This window comes from Dipteris shenzhenensis, chromosome 26 (assembly GCF_047967505.1).
Source record: "Dipteris shenzhenensis isolate YYH24624 ecotype China chromosome 26, Dip_SZ_1.0, whole genome shotgun sequence".
Classification (NCBI taxonomy): domain Eukaryota; kingdom Viridiplantae; phylum Streptophyta; class Polypodiopsida; order Gleicheniales; family Dipteridaceae; genus Dipteris; species Dipteris shenzhenensis.
Window position 1 is genome coordinate 30,945,648 of NC_141621.1, and position 19,797 is coordinate 30,965,444.

The 19,797-nt window shown below is 42.1% G+C and overlaps 1 protein-coding gene across 1 annotated transcript; it reads right to left on the reverse strand.

The window, feature by feature from the left end:
* Nucleotides 1–9,038: 9,038 nt before the first annotated feature.
* On the reverse strand, nucleotides 9,039–10,849 carry LOC147884951 (uncharacterized). The gene is made up of 2 exons (XM_087397769.1): nucleotides 9,968–10,849; nucleotides 9,039–9,778 (listed from the first exon to the last, which is right to left on the reverse strand). The coding sequence occupies exons 1-2, from the start codon at nucleotides 10,714–10,716 to the stop codon at nucleotides 9,136–9,138; spliced, it is 1,392 nt and encodes a 463-aa protein (XP_087253895.1). The 5' UTR covers nucleotides 10,717–10,849; the 3' UTR covers nucleotides 9,039–9,135.
* Nucleotides 10,850–19,797: the final 8,948 nt, after the last annotated feature.

Consider the following 19,797-nt stretch of genomic DNA (forward strand, 5'->3'; position numbering starts at 1 on the left):
ACATTTGGCTCATCATTTCCACCAATAGATGATCCATCATCTACCCTTGATTGTATACCTGTGGGAGTACTTGGTTGTACCATTTCTTGCACATTTGGTGCATGGACAGCTTGCTGTCTATCAACATATGGAGGTGGATTCACATCCTGGAAAGTGATTCTCCTCATTTCCACATCCCTCATGGGTGCCTTATGCATCTTCTTATCATTGAAGACCACATCATGGCTGCGTATGATCTTCTTTGCTTCTGGATCCCAGAGACGATAGCCCATCTCTCCACTTTCACCATAACCCAGAAAGATGCATTTCCTAGACTTAGGATCTAGCTTCTTTCGAAGCTCTTTTGGCACATGTGCATATGCCTCACACCCAAATATATGCAAATGAGAGTAAGAGGGCTTCTTGCCACTCCATGCCTCTTCAGGAATACCACCATCCAAACTCTTACTAGGTGATCTATTGATCACATGCACTGCAGTCTTCATTGCCTCAGCCCAAAAACCACCAGAAAGACTTGCATTGGAAAGCATGCATTGCAACCTTTCTTGAATGGTACGGTTCATCTTTTCTGCAACTGGATTTTGCTCTGGAGTACGAGGGGATGTGAGCTCCCTCTTAATCCCACGTGTATCACAGAAATGCTGAAAGTCATGAGAGAGATACTCTCCACCATTGTCAGTTCGTAGGCATTTAAGCGTTCTACCTGACTGATTCTCAACCAAGGCCAACCATTTCTGAAATACCTAGAACACATCACTCTTCCGAGCTATAGCATAAGCCCACACTTTCCTAGTTGCATCATCAATGAATGTCACATAGTATTCAGCCCCGCCTAATGACCGTGTAGGCATGGGACCACATACGTCTGAATGCACCAAATCAAGCATTTTAAACTCTTTCTTTCCCCTTCTTTTATGGGCTGATTTAGTCTGCTTCCCATAGAGACAATGCTCACAAAATTCAAAATCAGAGAAACTCAAATGCGGTACATAACCCAAACGGCATAAGAGTTTCATTCCATTCTGGCTCATGTGCCCCAACCTGCAATGCCACAAAGAAGTGCTTGGCTGCTCGGTTATTGCAGCAACATGATCAAATACCCCTGATACATGTAAGGGATACAAAGTCCCACACTTGGCAACCCTGGCCAAAAGCATAGAGCCCTTTTGAATTTTCCAACTTTGAAAGCCAAAAGTGGTGTGAAAACCAGCATCATCTAGCTGACCCACTGAAATAAGACTCTTGGTCAACTTAGGCACATGTCTCACATGTTTCAAAACAAATGCAGACCCATTTGCAAAAGAAAACTTTATGTCACCTGCTCCCACTATGTCACATGCATAGTCATTTCCAAGATGCACACAACCTGTCTTTCCACTATCATAAGTGGAGAACCATTCCCTATGGGGAGTAACATGGAATGAAGCACCAGAATCCAAAATCCAATCCTGGGAATATGCATCATCTGAAGTGGTAAGCAACTCTACAGATAAACTAGACATGAAGAGAACATCATTGTCACTATCACGTGTGACTGCATTGATCTCCTCGATCTTCACTTTTCCTTTGTCCTCCCTTGGACTCTCTTCCTTTTGATTTGCACCCCAATTTGCATTCTTTTTCTTATTCTTTTGCTCTCTTTTCAGCTTGTAGCAATCCTTTTTCATATGGCCCTTCTTGCCACAATGGTAACACTCAATGTTCCGTGCCCTAGATTTGCTACGAGACTTCCCTCTTTCTTGGGACTTCCTCCTGAACTGTGATCCTGCCCCTTTGCACATTTAAGGCTGCATCCTGCTTGTTGCCATCCATAGACTTCTGTCTAATCTCCTCGGCCAACAAGCTACCCCCAACATCATCAAATTTCAGTACTCCACCAGGTGCAGAGTTACTGACAGCTGTACGGAAGGTATCCCATGAGGATGGCAATGAACATAAGAGAAATATTGCCTTAGTCTCCGCATCAAAATTCATTTTCTGAGCCTGAAGCTGGCTGAAAATAATATTGAATTCATTCAAGTGAGAAGCAATGGAGACCCCTTCCTTCATCTGCAGCTCAAACAACCTCTTCATGAGGTAAACTTTATTAGAGGCAGTTTCCTTCTCATAAGTGGCACACAGTTTCTTCCACAAATCTTCCGTAGTCTGCTCATTTACTACTGTGAAATAAACTGACTCTGCAAGATGAAGTCTAATAGTGGACTTTGCTAATGCATCCAACTCATTCCAATCATCCTCAGACATATCCGCAGGCTTAGCTTCAATACCTGCCAAGGGTTTAATCTGCTTCTTTTGAATAAGCACATCCCTTATTTGTTCTTTCCACAAAGAAAAGTTTGTCCCATCAAACTTTTTAATGCTGAAAAACTCCTTTTCAGGCATGGAAGAGGATGCCATGATGCAAATGAAAGCAAAATCCCAAATGCTAGTGCCTGCAAGAGAGAATCACACCAAATACCAGGTGCACCCAAATGTGTATGCCACAATAGACTGAAATATCACAAAAAACTCAAAGCTCAAAGCATCAAAAGATGCATCTGACTCATGTGCATATACTATGCATCCATATGAGCAAATCTGACCCAAAAGAAAATGCCAATAAGTGCCAAACGACTCAAGCATAAACACTGTCCACTGGCATATGCATCAATAATGTCTCATCCAAGAGAGCATAGCACTATCAGTGCATCACCTGCAATGTTTCAAAGCTGTCCCTCAGCTTAAAATAGCATCCATGTGCAAAGCGTCCATAAAAAATAGCATCCCACAAAGCAATTTGGGCCTATTAGCGCATCCAACAAGGACCGCAATGCATCCAAATGGCCTATAAATCATCCACTGCAACCCAATGCATACCACGAATGAGCGCACACACTGCTCAAACTATAACCAGAGTGATCTGCATAAGGTATGCTCAAGAAATCATAGTCCCACGGTAATGAGCGCTACTGAAAATAGAACCTGAGACGCCTCAAAAGATGGGCGCCATTGCATAATCGGACTCAGCAAGAAAATCTGCAAATATCTCTCTTCTGCCAAAACTCCAAAATCCCAACCGATGAGTGAGAAATGGGAGTCAACACTTATCCACTGCCATGTGGCATAAATCTAAGGTTTCAAAACCTTAGTATGAAAAATGCATAACAGAGAGGCGAAATCGAATACACAGAGATTTATAACTCTGAAAATCCTCCACCGAATCGCGCAAGAACTGACAGGTAGGGGTTTTTGGGCGTCCGGAACGCAATGGGATAGACGGTTTTGGAAACCGTGGTCTCAATCACTGGGTCCAACACACGGACTGAAAAACGTTTTTGGAAACAGAGCTATCTGTAAACTCCACCAGAGTGTGAATGATGAGCAACATAGAAGTTTTAGGACCTCTTGAGTCCACCGGAACTGACAGATCTGCAAATGGTTGCTCCAAACTTGAGTTCCAACACCCGGGCAAAAAACGCAGGAATTGACACAGTGAGTCAGAAATCCAATGAAATGATCCCGGATTCAAGAATGAAGGTGTTTCCAAGCTCCTGAAGTAATGTGGACACCAAAAGCAAGCAATAGTTGCCTCTACAAGTCAATACGGAGTCTCTGTCATCGAACGGAACAGGGAAAAGCTCAAAAAACGACTTTTTCTTTGAAAGCTCTTAACAGGCTCTCAAAAACCACTTCGCAAAGCCAAAGTGACTTTTCCAAAGGTTTCTCCAAGGTCTCTGCACACTCGGATGCAAGTAAAGTTACCCACAAAGCTTCTCCTTCCTCCCACAGAGCTGCTGAGCTTCCAAGCATTCACGCACGCTCAACTAGATCACCCGGGCTCTGATACCAGTTGAGAGTGCTCTCAACGGAAGCAAGAATGGAAGAAGGAGAGAGAGAGACAGAGAGCCACACAAGTTTTGGTGGGTGCAGAACCACCCTAATCTTCTTTTTCATTCATTTATATATGTGTTTGAGTATTGTACATAACTGGGGTGAAGGCACAGTGACCTTTAACCCCCACACGGACATGCCTGAATTGAGTGCAACAATGTTTGTACATGGGACCAGTGTAGTTGTAGATATTGATATCTGGCATAAACGCATTGGTCATGTTAATGTACAGTGACTTAAATCAATGCAAGCCCAAAATATTGTTGTAGGATTGCCTAAATTCAAGGTTGCAGAAATGCATAAGCTATGTGAAGCCTGTCAATTTGGAAAACAGGCAAGGAAACCATTTCCTAGGCATGTTCAAGAGAGTAAGAAGCCATTGGAATTAATCCACTCTGATGTGTGGACTACTAAAGCTGCATCTATTGGAGGCTGTCATTATTTTGTCACTTTTATTGATGACTACAGCAGAAAAATTTGGGTGTATTTTATGAAAAAGAAAAGTGAAGTGTTTGGACACTTCAAAGCTTTTAGAGCTATGGTTGAAAAAGAAACAGGCTGCAAATAAAATGCCTAAGGTCAGATGGAGGGGGAGAGTACCTCTCAAATGAGTTTGCAAGGTTCCTGTAGGAGCATGGCATAAAGCAGCAATATTCATGCAGTCATACCCCACAGCAAAATGGACTTACAGAAAGGAAAAACAGGCATATTGGAGAGGTATCTCGGGCCATGCTAAATGAAAAAGACCTACCAGATTATTATTGGGCTGAAGCAGTTGCTATAGTAGTTTACATAATGAACAGGATTCCTACTGCAGCAATACATGGCATGACGCCAGAGGAGATGTATACTGGTAGGAAACCAGATATTTCTCATTTGAAAATTTTTGGTTGCATTGCCTATGTTCATGTGCCAGATGAGTTGAGGTCCAAGTTGGATCCAAAAGCTGAGAAGTGCATCTTTATTGGTTATTCTCTACAGCAGAAAGGGTATAGATGCTATAACCCTTCTACTCGTAAGTTTACAGTGAGCAGAGATGTGTACATTATAGGTTTTAAGGGTCACCTTCCTTCCTAACCCTACCCTATCTTTTCACTTTTGCATGGTGTTAGAGCCTTCCAATGCAGCCTATACTCATGATGGATGTTGAAAGTTCTTGTAAAAGTTGAGTTTGTGTATGTTCTCCTTCCATATGATTCTTGTTTTTCACTCCATCCTTGAATTTTTTTGCCTACACGAGGCATTGCATGGATGGGGATGTTGTTTTGCACTCTCTCACATGCTTTTGCCTACATAAAGCATTGGATGAATGGAGATGAGCTTCCATTGTTTATGCTTTAATGGGCATGCAATGCTCCATGCTTGCATTTTATCACTTCCAAGTTGTAGAATCTTGTCATCGTGAGATATTGTGGAAATTTTATAGCCATTCTCGTACCTAGGGTTTGAATGAAGTTTCATGTTGTGTATTCTTGTTGTACTTGTGCTTCTTGAGAATTTCTCGCTTGAAGAAAAGTAGTTTGAATATGGAGCAAGATTCCATGTTGTAAAGAAGTCTCTTCTTATTTAGCACCATCTATTATCCAATTATCATCTAACTCTACAAGATTGGACATAAGTATTCATACAAGTTCCTCTCACGTGTCACATTTCTCTTCAAACGGGGCTCTTTGTAGCTCCCCTTGTTCTCTTTAGGAATTGCCATGATCACCTTCTAACCCAAATGTACTGTGAACCCAACTAGCTTACCAAATAGAGAAGCAGTGTCTAACTAATGTCATAATCTTGGCTCTCTTTGATCATAGGTATATTTTATTTGTTGCTTAACTCTCAATCCTTCTTCGCCATGGCTAGAAGGTGGATGAGCTGGTTTCAGAGAATGGTCCTTATATTCAATAATGAGCTATAACTCAATCTAATTTACCTGAGATGATCTTTTTTATTGGAACTCTTGTAAGTCCAAATGGACAACCTACAATGTCCTATTTAAAAGCATTCTTTCAAGGGTCAAATCATGAGTTTGAGGATCTTTTCATACAAAAATTCATCATGACTTGGTCATTTGACAACAAAACTGGGTAGACTCTTCATCACATCTTCAGTAATCAAAATTGGGTAGAATCTTCACCAATCTGTTAGACTTAGCTCAGGATGAAACCATTGATGTAAATGCTCTTTATTGATTTTTTAAATCTCAAACTTGGACATGTACAAACCATTTTTAAAAATTGTGGCGCACACCAAATTTTGGCTCTATTGTTTACTATTTTGGGAATACGTTGATCACTACTTATTAGAATCTAGTTTTGGAAATAACACTTGTACCAATTTTTGGTTCTATTGTGTTATTATTTTGGGAATATCTTGATCATCATTGATTTGGATCTAGTTCTGTCTTAATAAGAAGGTAACAGCACACATGGATTCATTGAAGGATTACTTTTCAAACTAACCAAGTTAAAACAACCTTGATTCAACATCTAGATTCTACACCCTATTAAGGCGGATGGATTCATTGAAGAATGCCTTTGACACTAATTAAGCTAAAACAACCTTGACACACTATTTTTCATGTAATTTACTTATTAATATATAAAAATATTTTGTGTGGTAATCCAATATATTGATGCCTAGTGATTTTGAGCATTACCAATCAATTGCATTCTCTAGATATCTCTAAATCTAGCATATCTAATGTCTAAATTGCATTAAGACACTGGTTATGCTACATCTCTTACTACCAATGTCGTTGCATGGTATTCAACTAACAATAATAAAATTTAATCCATAAGCTATTATCCCTAAATTTGCAAGGTATTGAAAATCACTAAATGAGAATACTGCAAGTTACCCTCATCATTTACATTTTGTTCTCTAGCAAACTTCACCATATCATAAGAGTTGCCTTCATCTTCTATAAAGAAGATAGGAATCATACTTATGCATTAATATTAAACAACAAAACGGATGTGCATATAGAAGGTACTTGGATAGAGGAAAGTCTCAAGAGATAACAAGGAAAGATATGTGGGCAAGGTGACAATTATACACCTTTTTTCTTTCTTTTAGTGGCATGATTCCACATCTCATACACGAACCATAGCACTCACCCCACCTTTACATTTACCTCCACCCATCCATGGGACAAGAAGCATATTAGTTGTAGAGCACTATCGATAGCCATACATTGTTAACATATACGATGAGATACACTATGGTCTACAATTACGTATCATCGCATATACCTTAGTACACCTGATATGGATCGACATTGAGATATTTTCTCCTTTATGTATGAGAGTATATGCATCTGTCTCTAGTCTTTGTTGACAGCCAAATGTCAAGGATTTCCAATACTTCTATCTTCTCAATAGTTAACCCCTGATTTTGTGCCGAACAACAAATTTTACTCTACTTGTTTCAAATGCTACTTGTGCATGTTGGTGAAAATAGTATGCTACATGTTGGGCTTTCAAATACTTACATAATGGCTCTCCTATTTCATCCATTAGTGTAGTAACCTATGGTTAAGGGCTATTAATTTTTCACTACCAAGTGGAGAAAGGGGTACACATTAAAAGTGGGGTTTGAATCCTTCTTGCATGAGCCTTAACAATGATCTAGAGAGCATTAAGTTGCTCCCACATTGGTCTAAATTAATTACACTCTTTAGGAAAGGCAATGTTGGAAAGGAGCCCCTCCTCAGAGGCCTTTTCCTAGACATTACCTTTCCCCTTCCCCTATCTTCCCTACCCTCTGTCTGGTGCATATTTGATTATTCAACGGCATTTCAAGTTGATCTCATGAAGCTGAGACCATTGATCATAGAGAGAATTAGATGGTTTAGATTTTATGGCTTTCAACTCATCTAGGTCTTGTTGTCTACTTTCGCCTTCCTTTTCCTTTAGTGTCATCCCCCATATTTTTGAGATTTCATCCTCCATATTGTTTAATCCTTCTCAAACTTGTTAGTATAACTCTTTGATTGCTCTTGCAATTGTTGATTGCTTGAATGAATAGAAATGCTAGAACTTTTTCTCCTTTAAAAAAAGGATAGAACTTTAAGTCTCGAGTTAGCAATTATGTGCTCCATGACAAACAGAAACTACAAAATATCAGGCTCAATCATAAATGATGCAAATCTACAAGTACCCTGCGTAGACTCTCCATCAAGGGTCATCAAAAAACCTTACTGCCTAGCATCCCAGGCAACTTTAATGTCCCCTACTCATATGGGAAACCCCTTTCTGAGTTAACATTAACAATCCTCAAAACAAGTAATTCCTCCAAAAATTTTGACATCAATTTAAACCTTTCCTATTAGATAAACACAAATCAGCTTTAATGAAACGAAAACAGAGATCAGCATGTATTTTGATGGAGTCTTCTACACATGTAGCGCTCTTCAATTTTTACTAATCAAATTGTGTGGGGTACCGTTCAACTATCACCCCCTTAATATATCAAGCGTTACAACACATTACTTATCCACTATCATAATAATGGGTCTGGTCAGTGCTTCGCTACTTGATCTTTGCATGCAAGCTTCAGTTCTTTGATAAACCCCCAACTTGACGTTGCTGAAAGATTGAAAACCTACAGTAATTTGAAAGGGCACCCATATGGTGTAGGGATCTGACAAGAATTTCTGACCAGATTCCATGATAAAAAGAGTTTTTTATTGAGTAGAAATGCTAATATCTTAGAAACTACAGTGCTGTTAAGGAGAAACCACACCTAGAAGTTTTGGAAAAGCTGTGCAGATGTGTTTGCATATAAATGGAGGTTTTCCACCAGCAACTGCCAGTACTACTATTGAACAATTGCATATTCAATGGGAGTGTGATACAGACAATGGGCAGGAAAGGCGATCTTCTATAACCAGGGAAATAAGTCAAATTTAACGCCTCCATGTCCTCGTCATTTAAGCTCTGGCCACCACCTAGGAAAATGTCACAATATTACTTTCTTCCAAGAAATTAACAGTCCACACCTACATTCTATAAGAAAAGATCAGAAAATGCTGAATAAAAAATTGGGTAGAATGGCAAACAAATCAAGAAATTACAACAAAAATGCATTTGATTTTCAAACACAAATCAAGGTTGCTGCCAACCCACCTAGAAAAAACCCAAATTAGGACCAGAACTCTCACAAAAAGACACTGCTTTAAAAAAAGGCTCTTAACTTCTTTGGTAAAAGTTCCCTTACAAACCATAGACTTTCCTTGCGCCTTGCTCATTGCAAAGGAGTAAAATGGAAGTTTCATTCAGCCATGTTAGCACCATCATCGAGCTCTGGGATTTCATTAAACATAAACTGATCCTGATAATCCATCATAAACTGGGTTGATCTCTTCACATCCATGAAAAGCTCATAAACCCTGCTTACATCTTGAAGCTCTACTTCCTTGCCCTTCCTTTTCTGGCATGCAAGTGAAGCAGCTGTAATGAGATGAATTGCGTATCGTAGTGAAGTCTCAGACCCTATCTTGGTAAGGAGCAGTTTAGCCTCTTCGGACATTTCAACATCCTCCTCTTCACGTCTTATGTCCAAAATTTGTCGGATTTCATCCTCCGAGTAAGGTTGGGTAGAAATGATAAGCAAGCGATCAAGAAGATCGATGGGCATACCATGAGGGGACTTGTAGTTTGTCCCACGAATCCTTGTTATACCCCTGTTGGTAGCAACCACCAGAATAGGAGCCATTTCATTCTCCAGTGCACGGTTGAGGAAAGAGAAACACTCAATATCTAGCATGTGCACTTCATCTATAAAAAGCACTCCGGGTATGATCTCAGCTTTGCCCTCCTCTCTCCATTCCGCCACCTTGCTGTCAATCTGCTCTCGTACTTCAGACCGGATTTCACCCGTATCACCGGTGAACAAAGCCAAAAAACCCTGAGTTCTGCAGCATTGTTATAGATCGCATTAAATAAACGATACCTCGTCCATGCTTTCAAATTGAAACCATTAAACCCTATGGATTCAAAGCTTCTCATTCTAAGCAGACAGAATAGTCTTCATGCATTTACATAAAACCAAGTTGCACATCCCTAAACTGAAACAGGAGGACAATCAAAATGCAATGACTGACCTGCTATTGATCACATCGATCTCGTGCAGAGTAACGACGTGAACCACCTCCTTTCGCTTTTGAATCTCTCCATCTGGACATTGTACAAATCGGGTTTGCGGTCCCATAGCATCATAGTCCCTGGACCTTGCAAACGACCGACCAAGCTTCGTGATTCTTCCGGATGCTTTGTCAATAGCAATGACGTCTCCGCTCTGAACCTTTTCTTTGCCCATAGCTTCGATCATCTTCGTTCCCAGGTCATAAACAGTTTCCATCTCCGTCGTCTTCAAAGTGAGCTTCCCAGTTTTGGAAGCCGCTCCCGCGGTAGCGGGTCTATCAATCTGAATCTCCACAACCTCTCCCTCTAAAATTTCCGTCTCTTCTTTGATCCTGACACCAATAGCTGACCGAAACGCCTGCGTCAAGGCCTCGGTCTTACTCATCTCCAACGAGAAAATCTCACTCCCGGCCATCATAGAAAAGGGCGTCTCGTCGCCAAGAGCCTTGGCCATTCCCATGGCTATGGCCGTCTTGCCGGTACCAGGCTGACCCGCCAGAAGCACGGCTCTACCAGCGATCTTACCCTCTTTAATCATCTGCAGGATGACACCAGCGGCGCGACGGGCGGATTTCTGGCCAACCATGCCCTGGGAGACGTCGCGAGCTTCAAGGGTGTCATCGAGGCCGAGGCCACGGATATGGGAGTGAGCGCCGATACGTTCGATACGGGTGAGGTCCTTAATTTCGGGGAGCTTGAGGTCAGCCATGAAGGGGAAGCAAGAAGAGAGGAAGAAGCTCAGGAGTGCAAAGCAATTGAAGAAGAAGAAGCCATAGCCATGTCCACAGTGAAGAGCAAGAACTTGTTCTCCAAGATCTACAGAGTGGTTTTACTAGGGCTTCCTTCACACAACTCCTTTCCAAAATAGATGCCTTTGGTCAGGTCCCTCTTGACCAAGGCCACCCATCGTGGCCTTATGGAGTACCCAAGGGCCCTTTCTCGGCTGCATTCTGACGACGATCACCAGCCATAGGCCAGCAGCTGTAACCCCGCGGATTCCCCGCGTGACCCTTCTTAGCCTTCACGGTGAGCTGGGAGGCCACGTGGAGGATTTCCGGTGAGTTTTGGTCGGAAATTCTAAGTGGAGGATTCCGAGTTTTAAAAGGTCAGAGATGGACGGTCAGGATTTAATCCTGGCCGACCAACGACCTTGACGGATCTGACGGAGTGCCACTCTCGTTGAATGGAGAGCCTGTAGCCTTGGGCACAATCCCCTCTTGCTAGGTGGAGCTCGTTAAGGTCGCTGGTCGGCTGAGATCTAATCTCAGCAGTCCATTTGCGACAGTATAAAAGTCAGAAATCCTAGTATAAATTCCAGTAGGCCTTCACCAAAAAATTGGCGAAATCTACACCTTACACGTAAGCACACTCAAAACAAAACATTCAATACGCATTTGACGCGTAAGAAAGCACTCTATAAAATAACTTAATTACAAATAAAAAAAAAACAATACAAAACGCCAAATGTATATTCCATCACTTAAAAAAAGTGCATAAAACTTCAGCATTACATCCACCGGATAACCAGGAAAAAAACAAGCCACGTAGGCAATATCGTTTATCAAAAGACTTCTGAAAATAAAGGCCACGTAGGTAGTATGTTTTCACAAAAAAGAGGCCATGTAGGTAGTACCATAGCCACGTAGGCAATATCCACAGCAAAAGGCAACCAGGCCACGTAGGCAATATCCACTACTTCCTCAAAACAGAACCAGCATCAACATTTATATTGAAAACACAATCTTTGAAAGAATTACGGGAAACCAAACTACCTCCACTGGATTTCCCATGACCCACCTTATATAACTGCTCCATCCATGAGACATCGCTCATCTTCAACAACAGCTCATCCTCAAAATCATTCAACACATTCAAAGATGCAGGACCACCACTGACAATAGAGAAATCTCCACGTGCACTAGCAAAGGAACGACCAGCAAAGCCATCGCGAACCTCATGAGCAATAGGAAGAGCCGTACATCCACCTGAAGAATCCACACCATGCATAGAACCAACAACCGATGCAACACCAACATCACTGGAAACAACCGAACCAGTAAGAGTAGTAGGACAACTAGTAGAATCCATAGCTACACCAGAACACAAGATAGTAGCAGAAACACTAGCAGCTTGGAAACCACCAGATGGCATAGCAGCAGAATTTAGAAAATTTTCAACAGCCTGAGTAACAACACCAGCAGCCGAAGCATATATCCCACAAGGCAGAGAATTATCAGAAGGATCTGCACCAACAACAACATCTCCAATAGCAGTTTTGCAAAGAGCACCACCGATAGCTCCTACAATGTGAGATCCCCTAGAAAAAACACGATCAACTTTTCTAGAATAAAGCTCCAAATTCTTTTTCAAAACATCATGATATTCCCTCAAACCTCCTTGATCATCATACAGGTTAGCAGTGAGCTCCAACGTCGCATCTACCTTAATAGCCTCGCTTCTATCATATTTCACCAAACTACTAACTCTTTTATGACCAGTGACCTTCATCACTACATCAGAAGGAACTCCGCACAAACCCAACCTTGTAGCCAGAGTCGCACACAAGCTACGGTTACTGAAATTTCCAGCCAACCCAACAGACTCCATCATAGTCCGAATGAACTTACTCAAGCCCTTTAGACTGACACGATTACGGTTGAACCACACCTACGCAACACAAAAACCACATCAAAACACAAAAAACAGACAACATTCATACACAGTAACCACACCCCTCGGATTTCCCGTCGTTTATCAAATATGAAACAAAAAACATTAATAACTTACCACACACCTCGGATTATCAATAACCTACATAAAGACATGCATAGCAGCATTCAAACCATCTGAATCATTTGGAAGGTGCTTCTCCAATTGATCATATGTAGTAATCACATCAGATTCGTGAACTCGAACAGGAGGCCTCATATCATCTTCTGAAAAATGCCGCATGTTAACATGATAGTTCTTTGACGCTCTCTGGTTAAACCTGCACATGCACATACACACAGTAAACAAACAAAAAATAAAAGCAAAACATCAAACAAAACTAAAAAACACCAAAACTCACTCAACAAATTCACCAACGGAATCACTGCCATAAATAAAATCCCCACGAAGAACATCATACAGTTCTTTCCCCCCTCTAATAGAAAACCGAGCCAAACAACAATACACAAATCTTTATTGAAGGACTCGAGGATGAAAAACACTGTAATTGATGTCGCCCAGTAGATTCTTCTCACTCGTAAAGGGAACATTAGCTTTCTTTCTCGGTTTACAAGCCCCTTCACGAACAGATTCGTTCATAGCCAACTCAATGTAACGATGTGCGCTAGTAAAAATAGTATTCTTTGTGATGTCAAAAGGAATCTCATCAACACCGGTTTCAGCAATACGAAGCTTCTGCTTGCGCGCAATAATACGACCAAAGGCACGAAACATTGCCATCAATGACTCAGTAGGAAACAGTTCACCATTCATCTTTAAAACTTGCACAAAGAACTTCTCCAGCATCAAATTCAATTCACAAAAATCCAAATCCTCGAGGTTCACAGACACATCCAAACCAGAAAACTTCCTCCATGCATCAAAACTATTGCATGCCCATTGATCCTTCTCCACCGAATGCTCATGCACGCTCTCAGACAGCTGAGCTAGCTCCACAGCAGCAGGGCACCAGACGATCGGGCGCACGCGCAGGGTGTCGAAAAGAGGGAGCGCGAGAGAAAGAGAGACAGGGGGCTGACGAGCGTAAATGCGTGAAGGGTGGGGGGTAAATGCGACGAGGGGGGCGCCCGCCCACATGGTAGAGAGAGAGAGAGAGAGGAATAAGAGGATGTGTGGGGTCACCACGTGAGGGGCCAGCACGAAAGATCGCCAATTGGCGCGGGCACTATGATAGTGCCAGCAGAACATGGCACAGCCTAGAAGGACCCGTGGACTCAATGGGTGACATAGTGCCATGTGGCAAGTCGCATAGCACTCAACTGTCAGTTTTGTTGATAGCACTAGCCCGAGCCTTAATGGTCGCCCTAATGTGACAATAGCTGTGGACCTAATGGGTGATGCAGTGCCATGTGGCAAGTCGCACAGCACTTGACTTTCAGTTTCGCTAATAGCACTAGCCCAACCTTAATGGCCACTCTGACAGGACAACAACCGTAGAAGCAGACTGACATGTCAACTGTACCGATCAAACAACACATGTTGTAGGTGCGAAAAAACCACGTGGTGTGAAGCTGGTGTGGCAGCATCAGCCCCGCCTAGGGGGAAGAGAGAGAGAGAGAGAGAGAGAGAGTATATATAATATGATATATATATATATATTTGTGTGTGTGTGTAAGTAGAGAGAGAGAGAGAGAGAGAGAGAGAGAGAGAGAGAGAGAGAGAGCGAGAAAGAGACTTAATATATTTTATAGTATATTATGTAATATATTGAAATATTTTAAATAGATATAAATATATAAAAATATATAAAAATAATAAATAAATATATGTGCTCACACACACACACACACACACACACACACACACACACACACACACACACACTCCTCCCCTTGGGGACCCTTGTGACCCCAGATGTGCATGATGGGTCCACATGACATTTATGCTATAGCCCCACATTACTATGGGAGAAGAGTATCCTGGCCCTTATATGTATGGATTGATTGGATTGCTTGGGACCCTTTAACCATGTTATATATTATGGCCTTTACCTGTCACATGGGACATGGCCACACATATGAAGGACCACCCCACTTTGAATGCATAGTGGTTATGCTAATTGAATAGTTGGATGGTGGAGACTTATCACCACGATGAAAAGAATGTGGAACTACCACGTACCATACCATTGAAAACAAAAAAAGATGGACTATTGATTGCTTTTTGAGGGAGTACTTCCCTTACTCCTCACTCACCCTCAACACTAGTTTAGCTTAGACTTCGAGACGGAGAACTGCTTGGAGCAAAAACATGGCAGTCAAAGTGCTCAATATTCATAGCTTCAGCAACTCCATTTGTTACTACACAATCCACACTCTAGAGCTCTGAGTGCTGCATTGCTTGTCTCCACAGCCAAAGGCACTCTCTCATGGCAACAAGCTTCTAGCACATATGATTTTCTATTGGCTCCACACAAAAACTAGCAGCATCCTCAGGTGACGGGTAGTGCAAGGAGAGCTGCCTGCATGAGGTGCAAAAAGCATGCCAGTTTTCTTGGCTCAAATCGAAGAGCCTAGAGGAGACACAAATCTCGACAAGAACTAGGTTGATTCTTCTACAAATTCCCATCCCCTCTTAGCATTCCACTTTTCACAGCATTTCACGTTGAATGCTCTCGACACGAGAGGGATTTGTGTGTTGACTGCTAGAAGGGCTATCCAGTTCCTTCTGAGCTCAGGATGGTAGTGTTTCTCTTCCCTAGTCATTTTTTATATGGAAGACTATGATATATTTTGAGACTTGGTACTGGAATTCGTCTCTCTGGTTCTTGGTGATGCTCTAGAAGATCAAGCTTTTGAGCCAGGTTTCAACTCTGGCCCTTCACCAGATGCTCTCTGGTCCTTCACTAGAGCTTCTTTGAGAACTTTGAGGGCTTCCCTAGAAAACTCTGTTATAACATGCCCTAGTATTCATGACTGCGCTGCGAACCAACCTTCCCTGTACTCATGGCTACTGAGTCGGATCGTAAGATTACACAATTATATTTCTTTGAGGTCATTCTACTTCTTCGAGCAATGGCATAGGAAAACACAGGACGAGCTGCCCCAAGCTATGGCTACAGTGTGGAGAGGAGAGGATCCACTCACGGCTACGGTGCTGCTCCTCTAAATCATCACTGTGCTTCTCCATTTAGATATATTTGATGACTCTTATGCACTATGACCTTGGTATTTCTTGGGAATTATGTAAAGAGAGCCACATTTTTTAGTATGATGATAGACCATTACATAGGAGTAGACTTGAAGGCCATCTGTGCTTGCGAGCACTTGGATTCTCGACTCGGTAGTAGCAAATATCATGCTAATGGCAAACCTGAGCATGAAGTGAATGACTTTATCTCCCTCACCATCATGTTCTCTGCCATCCCTTGTAGCTTGTGCCATATTGTTAGATAGCAACGAGCCCATGCAAGCTGCTTAGCCAGGTACAAGCATTGATCTCCCATCCCAGGCTATTACACCATTGGTTCTAGGAATGTGAGAGACCTTCACAAACCTTCATGAATAGTTGCCACACTCCGTGTTCAGTTGGATTGCTAGGAGGAAGACAATGTATGAGCACTACGGGCCTAGCTACGTTGATTAACAAAAGTATTTGCAAAAATGGAAGTCCTCCCTTGTGGAACTCAACTCCTCCCCTCTACTCATTGGTGTATACAATACGATCCTCCCATAGTGAATAGGACCTATGATGTTGGAACCAGTCTACTAGATGAAGAAGATGACGAAGGGGCCTGTAAATGATCGGTACTGAGCTTCGGAGCTCAAAATGCATCTCATTAATACGTAAACAGTTATGTAAACATTTCAAACTAGTGTAATGAGATCCTCAAAACTTTCTTCAAACTGTATCGAGACTCTTTGGTAATTACTATTCGAGCATCTCTGATAATCATGATTCAAAGCGAGCATCTCTAAGTCTGCATTAGCTAGCATTAGCTCCATGCTGGTATATGATGCTATATGCTTAAGGGTGGATCCATTTGCATAAGGTCCTGGTAACACTTGCTAGACCCATCCTAGCATAGAGTGCACCCTGCGCAACTAATTATTTTAATCATGTTCTAGAAAATGTACCTTCATGAAAAATGGTTTATACAAGAGGACATGATAGTCCCTTTTCTAGTAATCATTGCAAGCATGTTTGGCATGATGATCCAAGGGAGTATATTGGTCCCCTTGGTCATGGAATCTAGGAAAGCTGGACGATATGTTTACTACTGTTTGGTAAGCCTATATTTGTTGTAGGTCATACTTAATTTTGACATAAGTCCTAGGTTGGAGGATCCTTATGTGCAAAAAAGCATTGGGACTTGGACTAAGGCATGACTTATCTATTTGAAATTATTAGCATGACTTGTGTACTTAGATTTACTCACACATTTGAATTGATCTATGGAATGCTCTTGACTAGGAGTACTTTGGATAATCATTTGTGATTGCTTTTGCAGATATTAGACCCTAAGTTTTCAAGGAATTCATGACTAAAAGTCAACATTGGTTTCTAATATAGTACTTGCTTTACATATAGGACATTACAAAATGTGGGGTTCACCTTATTTTAATTTATGTTGTAAGGAAAAAATTAGGGGTGAATTTTAGCCCAAGGGCTAATTTAGAGGCATTCCCAAGTTGGTTGGGCTAATATTTAGAGGTTTAAATTAAATAAATGTGGGCTAACTTTTAGAGCCTCAAATTTGATAAATTCGCCCTAAAAGTGATAGTAGGGCTAATAATTTTAACTCTATATGGGGAAGATTGTCCTATACTATCACAATCTTGTTCCCTCCTTATTTTTTACCCTGGTTGTAAGGGCCTTATGTCATGGAAGGGAATTCTTGCTAAGGGAGAAGCCATAGACCTGAACTCCACCCACACCGTCAAAGTTCAGCTTATGGATTACTTCCAATGAAGGGTTTGAGTCCGCTTTTTTTGCAAAAAAGTTTTACCATCGGGTGTGCCAGGTGTTGAGGATGACTCCTCCACCCATGTGGACCTCAATCAAGGAGGGATAGTAGACCTCTAGTAAGGGGTGGTTACAATAGCAAGTAGTGGATACTTTTGTAATTGTAGGGACAGTTATAACTGTCCCTAACAGCATGTAGTAGTGGCCTTATCCACCACATCATTTTTGGGACTATGTCTGTTTTCTGACTGTTATCTGACTGAGGTCGAAATACCATCGAATGTTGTTATAAGATGGTCATCACCTCCTACATGGAGTGAGTTGTTGCCATCTATTGTAATACAAACTACTAGATATCAATGCTCCACTCTCGTGTAACTATGTGGGAACTAGCTAACTCTACTTGTAAGCCCCCCATATGAGGAGAAGGCATTTGAGTAGCTCGGTTATCCGGTAGGTCCCGGTTTGAACACCAGATGGGGGCCATGTGTGGCCTGATGGCTAGACGGAGTTGGCACACTGCCAACTAGGCTACATGCAAGTGCGGGAAGGCATCCCTTGACTGACCACACTGAGGGTAGATGGAGCATTTCCTAGGGCAGCCCACTCTAGGGTTGCGGGGCCCGTTTGGAGCCCCAGATGATGATCTCAGATGGCTCTGGGCCAAATGGAGAGCTCATGGAGAGCGTAGGTTAGTTGCTCTATTTTGCGCACCGGTTCTATCGTGTGGTCGGTGACCTATTTCGGGACCAGCCGTTTTGGCCGAACTGGGTTGGTCACCCAATTGGCTCTAACTGACTACTTGTGGGCTATATAAGAGCAAGCCCGTGAAGCCCATTTCATCACTGGCTATAGCAACCCTGATTCCTTAGTATCCAGCCTCCGTCTTCTACTATTTTCAGCTTGTCATCGAAGCTTCTTTCATAGGAGTGCACAGTTGGGAGGTAGCACCATCTATTGTATCAGTTTTACAGTAATCAAATTTTTGATTCTCCATACTATCTGTTTTCTCCCTTGCGTACGAGATCCTGTTATCTGTTGAGCATAGACGTATTGTTTTCTTACATGGTATCAGAGCTTGGACTCTAGCAAGAAGATTTGGTAGTGTGTTTCTGTTTGCGAGCATATTATGAGAGATGGCCCAGTCTACAAGACTGTGAATCCCACCGTTCGACAAAAGCAAAAAGTTGGACGGCTCTAACTATCCACTCTGGAAGTTCAAGATGAAGACCATCCTAAGCGCATACGAGCTTGGGGATACTGCTATTGGGGTGGACCTAGTTTCGAGACCGAATCCGGCCAATGCAGCACAACAGATAGTACCAACTGCGGATGAGTTTCTCGCATGGACAAGAAGAAATGCAGATGCGTTGTGTTCTATTTTCTGCAGTGTAAGTGACTGTCATGGCATTAATTTAACATGTCACCACAATGGAGGAGGCATGGATGGCAGTCTTGAAAAATCAGTATGAGACCATGAATCAGATGCGGATTCAGAATCTTGAGACTCAACTCACGAACGAGAAACTGTCTAAGTCTGAAATGGCAGAGAAGTTCATCACCAGGGTGAAGAATCTGTGCGGTCAGATGACTGCAATTGGCATCACCATCACCAGTGAGAATCTAGCATGGAGGTGCATACGGAGTCTCCCACCAAAGTATGACGGTCTTGTTACGGCGCTGAATACGCAGAACAGAAATCCGCCCCTCAACTTTGAGGATTTCAACGCAATGCTTCTGGAGGAGGAGATGCATCAAAAGACAAGGACTGGAGAAGATTCAGCTTTCTATGCTGGATCAAAGAAAGGTAAGGGTAAGGACTCTGGTAACCCATCTTCTTCTGATGATAAAAAGAGAAAGAAGAAGATCAAGTGCTTCTATTGCAACAAGGCAGGGCACAAGCAGAATGAGTGCCGGAAGAAGATTGTAGATGAGAAGAATGGAGTAAAGAAAGAGTCCAGCAACAGTGTGCAGGCAGTACCAGTAGAGCTGTTCGTAGAAATTGAGGAGATTTGCACGGAGGCAGTTCATGTACTCACAGATGAACCTTGGATCATTGATAGTGGTGCATCATGCCACATGTCCAGTCGGAAGGATTGGTATACCTCTCTACAGCCAGTAGGGAATGACATCCTGGTAGCAGTTGGCAATGATG

Bases quoted from the DNA above. Each gene is read 5' to 3' on its own strand.
- LOC147884951 (XM_087397769.1), bottom strand. From the start codon at position 10,716: ATGGCTGACCTCAAGCTCCCCGAAATTAAGGACCTCACCCGTATCGAA. The intron at 9,779-9,967 runs GTCAGTCATTGC...ACAATGCTGCAG, and splicing joins ATCGATGTGATCAATAGCAG to AACTCAGGGTTTTTTGGCTT.